At 42.5% G+C, this 8710-nt stretch overlaps 2 protein-coding genes across 2 annotated transcripts in view; one reads left to right on the top strand and one right to left on the bottom strand.

Annotated features, from left to right (window-relative positions):
* Nucleotides 1-5063, top strand: part of LOC130163753 (B-cell receptor CD22-like) — a 5707-nt gene extending 644 nt beyond the window's left edge. The window contains exons 2-6 of the mRNA XM_056368116.1: nucleotides 5-254; nucleotides 3465-3546; nucleotides 3872-3944; nucleotides 4044-4204; nucleotides 4344-5063. Of these exons, the coding sequence (XP_056224091.1) occupies nucleotides 5-254; nucleotides 3465-3546; nucleotides 3872-3944; nucleotides 4044-4204; nucleotides 4344-4410 (633 nt within the window). The 3' untranslated portion in view covers nucleotides 4411-5063. The remainder of the gene's footprint in view (nucleotides 1-4; nucleotides 255-3464; nucleotides 3547-3871; nucleotides 3945-4043; nucleotides 4205-4343) is intronic.
* The window catches only part of c3b.1 (complement component c3b, tandem duplicate 1), a 25334-nt gene continuing 21168 nt past the window's right edge, over nucleotides 4545-8710 (bottom strand). The window contains exons 36-44 of the mRNA XM_056370818.1: nucleotides 8547-8598; nucleotides 8244-8328; nucleotides 7901-7990; nucleotides 7197-7302; nucleotides 6925-7014; nucleotides 6747-6830; nucleotides 6334-6414; nucleotides 5706-5853; nucleotides 4545-5317 (exon numbers count right to left, since the gene is read on the bottom strand). Of these exons, the coding sequence (XP_056226793.1) occupies nucleotides 5173-5317; nucleotides 5706-5853; nucleotides 6334-6414; nucleotides 6747-6830; nucleotides 6925-7014; nucleotides 7197-7302; nucleotides 7901-7990; nucleotides 8244-8328; nucleotides 8547-8598 (881 nt within the window). The 3' untranslated portion in view covers nucleotides 4545-5172. The remainder of the gene's footprint in view (nucleotides 5318-5705; nucleotides 5854-6333; nucleotides 6415-6746; nucleotides 6831-6924; nucleotides 7015-7196; nucleotides 7303-7900; nucleotides 7991-8243; nucleotides 8329-8546; nucleotides 8599-8710) is intronic.

Genomic DNA, 8710 nt, shown 5'->3' with positions numbered 1-8710 from the left:
AAAGCTTCTCTCTGTGTCAGTGAGTCCCTCTGGTGAGATAGTGGAGGGCAGTTCAGTGAATCTGACCTGTAGCAGTGATGCTAACCCAGCAGCTAATTACACCTGGTACAAGGAGAATGAAGACTCACCAAAAGCTTCAGGACAGATCTTCACCATCACTGACCTCAGACCTGAACACAGTGGGAATTATTACTGTGAAGCCCAGAACACACGAGGACGTCGTAACTCCACCTTAAATCTCACTGTTGTAGCAGGTGAGTTTACAGTCACTTACTCAGATACTGCAGCAGGTCATAGCACACCATCTGATGTTCAGCTCAGTTGTATGTGAAAAAGTTTTTTATATATATTTTATCCATACCACATGGTTTTATAGATAAAAACTGGGCTTCAAAAACACTGAATGTGTTTGTAGGGTTAAGAAGGAAACTGCCTCTTTTTCTTTTCTTTTTACAGGTGGTCTTCATGGGCTGTGACAGAATCATTGTTTGTTCTTTTACTGATTCAGTGGTCATGTAAAAATGGGAAATCATTTAAATAAGACCAACTGTATAATGACTAAATCTAGTAAAAGTGATAATAGGACAGAATGGAGCAGCGGTTTAACCATAGACTGTAAATAAAGATGGACGTAGCTTCCGTTATGTCACCCACAGGATTGTGAAGAGTAGTTGGCTACTCCGGCGTTGCCATCTTGGCAGTATCTGACTCCGCCTAACTCCCGGCTAATTCAAAAAATGAGAAATAGGTGGAGGTGGAGAATTTGTGGAGGTGATACTACCTCCATACCCTACCGTTAGCATCGTTAGCACAGCTGGGTGTCTTGCTTGAAGGCTAATCCAAGGCTAATTCATTCACAGGCTAATTAGGAAATTACTAGGCCAAGCTAACAAGCCAAGTATGGTGTGCGCATTTAAGGTAAACACAAGAAACTTGTGCTACAGAAAATGGACCAGACTCAGTGAATAGCTCCCTAAGCTTAATATGTCCTATGATAACTATGAATTATACAGACTAATGAGCAGTGATAACTAACATGTCTTTGGGGTCATCAGGTGGGAACCTCCTTTCACCAGTGTTTTGTCTAGTTGGTCCCACGACACCTCCAGGAGGCTAGACAGTGATCACTGGCGTCCCAGAGTCACTCCCCTAATGCCAGCCATCACTGCTCCACACACCATGATTATTTTCTTTATCTTGCCTATGCTACCACAATCATCAACTCTGACAAAACACACTAGCAGATTCAGCAAACAAACTCCCCTAAACAGTTGGAGAAAGTGGTGGCCATTTTGAATGAGGGAGGCAGAGTCAAGGAGAGATGCCTTTTTGAGCTAAACTCTCCCCCGCCGGATTAGGCTGTGCTCTACCCCCCCCTACTCCCCCACTCTCCAAGACAATGAGGGAGGTAGAGTCAGGGAGAGGTGCCTTTTTGGGCTAGCTCTCCCCCGCTGGATTAGGCTGTGCTCTACCCCCCCCTACTCTCCAACACCACACCATGCAACTCACCTAAAACAAACAAACTCACCTAAACAGCCAAAGACACACTACAAACCAATTCAAGCAAACAATACAGGCCACCTCACCTGGACTAACCGCATGGTCTCAAAGAGGCTCACACAGGCCACACCCCCCACTTAAAAACACTTCCCCTTCCTGGATTTCTTCCTTGCTTCTCCTAAGAGTCTGTCTATCCTAAGTGCTCCCCCTGCTGGGCCCCCAGCTACCATTATTTCTTCTCATCCAAATCCACCGACTGGATCTTGCTGCCTCATCCGACATGTCCTTTACTCTTTTCCTCACATTCTGTCCACTTGCTCCTAACTCCCTTACCAAAGAGACAACAGACCTTGCTATAAATCCTCTACATCTTACTTCCACTGGACAAATCCTAACTCTCCATCCTCGCTGCTCTGCTTCTGCCCCTAACACTGCATACCTGAGCTTTTTCCTTTCATATGCTTCTTCAACTAAGGCCTCTCAGGGAACAGTCAGCTCTATGAAATATACTTTCATTCTACTCCTAAACCACAAAACTATGTCAGGCCTTAGCTTTGTACTGGCTATTTCCTGGGGAACAACAAGCTTTCCTCCTAAATCTACCTGCATTTCCCAATCACAAGCACCCTCTAAGCTGCCTTGCCTTCTTGTTGTCTTACCAACTTTCTCTCCCTCATGAACAAACTTGATTGAAACTCTCTTTATTTTAGGCCCTCCTGAATTTGCCTGCCTCCGTAACTCTTCAATTCCTGCAGCTAAGCTTTTTAAAACCTGGTTATGTCGCCACGTATATCTGCCTTGCGACAGACTAACCTTACACCCTGACAGAATGTGCTTTAAAGTTGCCGTACCTGAACACAATGAACATAGTGGGTCTCCATTTACCCAGAGTTTTAGGTTCTGGGGAGTTGGCAATACATCATAAGTTGCCCCTATCAAGAATCTAATACTACTTTCCTCCATACTCCAGAGTTCTTTCCAGCTAAGCTTTTTCTTGTCTACACCTTCCCAATTCACCCACTGTCCCTGCTTAGCCTGGGCCACTGCCTTTGCACCCCTTAATATTTCCTCCTGTCTACGAACCTGCTCCATGACTAGCTTTCTCTTCTCCTTGGGACCTGCTCTACTCCACACCGGTTTATCTGGGCCAAGCCCCAAGCCTCCCCGGCCTATTTGGACATTACCCACAGACATAAACACAAACTTAACTACACAACAAACCAGATTATTTGTCTGATATTTGCATGAAAAATCCTCGTTCAGCGATTTGAATTAACAGAGGTGACACCAAGCAGACAGCTAGTGGACTGTGATGCCACACCCTCAATTAAGCATAACATTAAGCCTTAATAAAATCTAAACGGGTGAGTTATATAAAAGTTCACCCCATGTACAGTTGTCATGCAGGAGGAAATTAGCTCTAGAGACCAAATCTGTTTTTTGTATCAGGCTGTAAACATGTTTATTTCCGTTGTAAAGTCAAGCATTTTAACATAGAAGTCTATGGGGATTGACTCGCTTTTGGAGCCGGACTCTAGTGGTCAATAGAGGAACTGCAGTTTTTCTCACTTCCTGTGTTGGCTTCAGTTTTCAGCCCTGAAAGAGAAGACTGTTTTTGATTTCATATGTAGATCACACATCCTTCAGACTGATTCTGACTGTCCTCAGGTCTCTTGGATTTAAAAAAAAAAAAAAAAAAAAAATTATTTTACACACATCTGGTTTTGGATCAGGTTCAACCTTTGTGATATTTGCCTCAGAAGTAGATGGATTTATTACTAGAAGATCATAAATACAACAAGAGCTGTGATTTTTATTCATCTAAGGAGAGCCACAATTCTTTTACTGTCCCAAAAACAAAATATATTTAATTGTAAGAAGAATATGTACATAATATCACCCTGAGGTCGGTGAGGCTTAACATCCTGTAACATTTGAACTGTCATTGTATCACCACTACCTAGGAGCATGGACGTTAGCAGCCATTGGAACAACCACTGCTGTCATCCTCGCTGTCGTTCTCCTCTCTGTCTCTATATTGATGAGGTAAGCAGTTTGCTTTCACCATTTCTATAAGTTTTGAATAATTGAAGCCACCAAAGTAATCTGGAAACACTGGGGCCATTTTTACCATTTTTAGATCATAATTTTGTGCGTGATATAATAAGTTGATCTTTTTGTTAATAAAGGGTTTTTCTTTCACGTATTTTGGACTGGCAGCGAATCTTTAAATAGCGTATCAGACAGATGAAACCAGGCTCGACCTCAGCCTCTCAGCAACTTTTAGCTTGTTTCCTGAAGTAGCTGCACCCAGGTTCCTTGAAACTTGAGTTTTCAGTTTAGTAAATAATAGAAATTTTAATTATTTCAGCTGTTTAATCAGAAAAAAGAGGGCCTCCGAGCACCCATCTGAGCCTGGAGAGAGAGCAGACAACAGGGAACAGGTGAGGAACGGCAAGTTCAGTATGTATGTTCATCAGAGGGTCGGCTACAAAGAAATGTGAAAATAATCTTTCTTGTCGTTGCCGTGTCTACCCACTCAGATTCAGCAGGATGACCTTACCTATGCCGCTGTCACGTTCTCCCAGAACCACGTGGATCCTCTCTACTCCAACATCAGAGCAGCTCGGCCCAGGAGACATAAGGACGGGGAGGATATTAAATACGCTTCGGTCAAATTTAACAGAGGCAGCGCTGCCCCGAGGTGAGCAGCTCTTCACGCAGGGACATGATCCTCTCTGTTGAATGCGCCTGGTGTATTTTTACCAATTTTATAATAACTCTGGGACTATTTGTATCTTTGAATAATCTTTAACCCACCTTATCTTTTATTTCTCTCTCAGAACCAGAGGTGAAGAAACACGGGAGGATGTGGCTTCTCTGTACAGCACAATCAGCAAAACCTGCTGAACACACGGGGAACATCCAACCTGGTACTTGTATTAAGTGGTTTGTTTAAGCGGGTAACTGCTGATTAAACATATTTCCTTCATTAGGACCAGTCTGAACACAAAAACACACAAATTTAGATTCACAAACTTAAACAGAACATCAGAGTTCAGTTTATCTTCAGTCAGCACAGGTTAACTCTGAACAACCTGTAAATGATTTATTACATTTTTCAGAAGCCTATTTAATATAGTATTACAGACATGTCAAATTAAACTCCCTCAAGGTCATTTTAAGTATGTTTTAACATTTCAAACCAACAACAGAGTAACATGAATAGCTATTTGTATTTACTGCATGTTTCAAACTGATGTATTTTTACCTTTGACATTTTAGACTTTATTGTGAACCTGTACATTTGTAAAGATGAGTAGAACCTATGTATCTTTGGATTGGTGAAGATGGTGTCTGTATTTACCACATCCTTTTCTCAACAGTAAGTTTCATGTCAGACAGTGAGCATGTGTGACAGTTTTATTATTAGCCGTTCTATAAAAGCTATAATAACCTTGAGTTGACTGGTTTTAGTAGTTTTGTTGCTGCCAGTCGTGTTTCGAAAAACCGGACTATATCTGTCACTGTTAGTGGCTACACTTTCAGTTCTCTGTTCCACAGTGAAAACACAGCTGAATAAAATGCTCTTGGCATAGAGACTGGGTTAAAAATGAGCTTTAAATCTTTGGGTCCACACGAGGACGGCGTGCGGTTGCTGCTGGGACGCCTCTACAGCCTGCAGCCCTCGACAAACAGTTGATTAACAGCAGCTTCCAGGCTCGTGCATTTATCTTGCAGGTCGGGATTGCTGGAGCACTCTGCAGCCAAAGGCCAGCGCTCCACCCAGGTGTCCTTTCCTAACATGTAGATGAAGCTGAGACAGAGCAAAGAGAGACAGGTGTAGTTATATTTAGACTTTACAGTTTAGGAGATAACAGTCCTGTTTAATCTTGTGATTGTTGACTCGCTGTCCGCTTTATTAGGAACACCTAAACAATCTGATGCGGTCCAGTACAACTGCTCTGCCACATTTCCTGTAAAATGGCAAGTTTGTGTAAAACCAACTATGTTTATTACTGAGGTTGTAGCTAGTGATGGTGTAAAGCAACACCAATGCAAACTACAACCTACTACATAGTTAAATTAACACCTCTCTGACAGTGTCAATCAGAACTGAACTGTTGTACTAGATTGCATTAGTAGTGTATTTAATTAAGTTTTTGTGGGTTTTTTTTGTTTGTTTTTTTTTTTTGCTTCGTTACCCGTTTATTTCACTGTCAGTCTTCCACTTGTCGTCTCTGGGGCCAATGATGAGGTAGTGGGTGTCCTCCTTCAGGCTGATCCCCTCTCTGCATCCTCCATGTGACATGAAAAGCCTCGTCTGGCCGATATCCACTGCAGCCTCCACACCTGGAGGAGAGACACAAAGAGACATGGAATCATTTACATCTGAATTTTGTTGCATAAATAAACATTTAAGCATGAAATAATGACACTAGTCTGGATATCAGTGGAGTGTTGTGGTCTCCCATGAGTATTAATGTTGATACAAGACTTTGTCTCCCTGACAGGATGGAAATTATAGATTCAGATTAAAATATAATATCAGATTAGGTTCATACAAAATTATTGGGATCATTTCAGTTTCCAAAATTGTCTGCTATGAACGTTGACACTGTGCAATCGACTGACGAGTCGGTGCAGCATCAAGAATAAAATGGTTCAAAGAAAGATGGAAGTGAAAGCAGCAACTACTAAAAACTAAAATAGAATTGTTGTTTTTCCTTTGTGTGTGTGTGTAGGTGTGTAGGTGTGTGTGCGTGCGTGCGTGCGTGCGTGCGTGCGTGCGTGCGTGCGTGCGTGCGTGCGTGTGTGTAAGCACTGACTCACCCAGCTTGATAACTCGTGTGATCTCCACCTTGTACGTGTCGTAGAAAGTCCGGTTGACACTCAGCACCTTCACCTGGAAAACTGAAGCACAACAATAATAAAGGAGTAATGTTTGTCCTGTTCGTGATGAGGCCTTACAGATGTTTACAGATGTTCATGGACCAGGGAGGATGAATCCTAATGTTTTTTTTTGACGTGCCAGTGGGAGCATTTGTCACATATATACAAGAAATATCACATTACTCAGTCCATACGTGTGAGAGTGTGAGAGTGTGAGAGTGTGAGTGTGAGAGAGAGAGAGAGAGAGAGAGAGAGAGAGAGAGAGAGAGAGAGAGAGAGAGAGAGAGAGAGAGAGAGAGAGAGAGAGAGAGAGAGAGAGAGAGAGAGAGAGAGAGAGAGAGAGAGTATCTTACCATGGTGTAAGCTCTTGCAGGCAAACATCTCTCTCTCTTTGTTGAGGTAACTTTCACTGTCGGGTTTGGGGATGCAGCAGTCACCTGGAGATTGTGAGAGAGAAAAAACAAAGTAAACTGAAAATAACACGCACACACATCCACGAATGCGCTGTTGAAGGCACACGCACACCCTCACCCTGTGTGCAGCGGCAGACATTGTCTCTGCAGATCCGACTCAGCTCCTCTTTGTCCTCTTTGGGAGTGTAGGTTCGACTGCAGCGGTGATCTGACAGAAGCAGGGAGAGAAACCACGAGACACCACGATATTTAAAGTTGCAGTATTGTTTTTTAACTTTAAAATAAGCAGGACACATTCTGAATTATCAGTCTGCATGGTAAGGGCTAAATCTGAACACTTGTGAATATCTGAATAAAGGATTCTGTGATGAGCAGCGTCTGTTCTCCGACCTGGGTTGTAATATTCGTAGACGGTAACCGAGGACGGCTGGAGGAGGCCGACTTTAAAGTTCTGCTCAAGCCTGAAGATCAGGATATCTGGCTCTCTGTGTGACACCTGAGGAGATGAGCAGAGACGATACAGCCAGTGGGAACATTTATTAAACAAGCTTGAGGTGTGTAATGGTGCGTTCAATTTAAACTGGGAAATGGGAAGTTCCAAGTCTGAAATTTCAACCGGGAACGCCCCCTGAAGTCGGATATTTGACTTGGATAGCTGGAAGAACCTCGCCAACCCTGACTTCGAAATCCAAGATGGCTTCTCTGTGCATCAACAGAAGTGAAAGCTGTAGTAATATACTGTTTATTAGCGCTCATTAAGTCAGTTGTACACAGGTGGACATGTCGCTATGGTGTTTCTATGCACAAAATACCACCTAGTGATTTGTTATCAACTGGTATTGCTAAAAATAACAAGCTTCATTCCCAAATACGACATCCGACGTAAACAGAACGCAGTAAATGGAAGTACGCGGTCCTCGTTATACGTGTAAGTGTTAGTCAGTGGAACCTCCTCGAATCTGGGACTATTGCAACAACAGATTTTACTCAGTAAAGTTATCCAGATAACTCGGTAAACCTGCTCTTTGGAAAAGGAGCGTAAACAAAGACAAGACTTGAAATGAAGCAGCAAGTCACCGCCACGCTGTAGTTACCTTGAACAGGTGGATGATCAGAGAGCCTCTGTCGCTCAGGTTATCAACAATCTGGAAGTTTTTGATGTAATGGTCCACTGAGTTGGACAACTGGAGACACACACACACACACACACACACACATATATATATACAGAATAAGTTAGCAACCCTTGCCTACCACAAATATATCTTATGGATCAACGCTTCAACTATGTAAAATAAGGGACCTTTAAACAACAATATTAGCAGTAAATAAATCATTCTCTTGTGGCTTTAACTCTTGAAAATCATTTTCTTTGGTGATTTACAGTGAGTAAGAATAATCTTTATCCTTCTGAGTTTTCAGATTTAGTTTGATTACCAGCTCCAGGTCCGAGTTCAGTGGGGTGAAGCCGGTAGGCAGGCTGATATCCAGGACCACCATCCTGACATTGGGTCCTAAAGCTCTGTGGAAGAGAGAGAGAGAAAAGCCTGAGAAGACGCCAACAGTCTCTTATTGATCACTGGAACACTGATATCATACCATAGACTCAGAAAACTATCAGGCCGGTAACTGACGGGATTCCTCATCATTTAGTCGATTGAGCTAAAATGAAACATTTTTATCTTTCCTGTGCAGTTCAAAGTTTAAAAGTCAAAAAGGTTAAACACACCGAACACTCACCTCACTTTGATGGTGAAGTCGTAGGACTTCCCTACATCTCCTGGAGGCTGAACTGTTAGCAGACAGAAACAAAGCATTATTTAATATGCAGAAGTTGGGTTTAACATCCTGTGGACTTCATTGTGTTTAATAGTATATTTTCTGTCGTGTGACTTTTATCTATC

Source organism: Seriola aureovittata, chromosome 3 (genome assembly GCF_021018895.1).
Source record: "Seriola aureovittata isolate HTS-2021-v1 ecotype China chromosome 3, ASM2101889v1, whole genome shotgun sequence".
Lineage (NCBI taxonomy): Eukaryota > Metazoa > Chordata > Actinopteri > Carangiformes > Carangidae > Seriola > Seriola aureovittata.
Note: the sequence above shows the minus strand (reverse complement) of the source record. Positions and strands in the feature narration are given on the sequence as shown.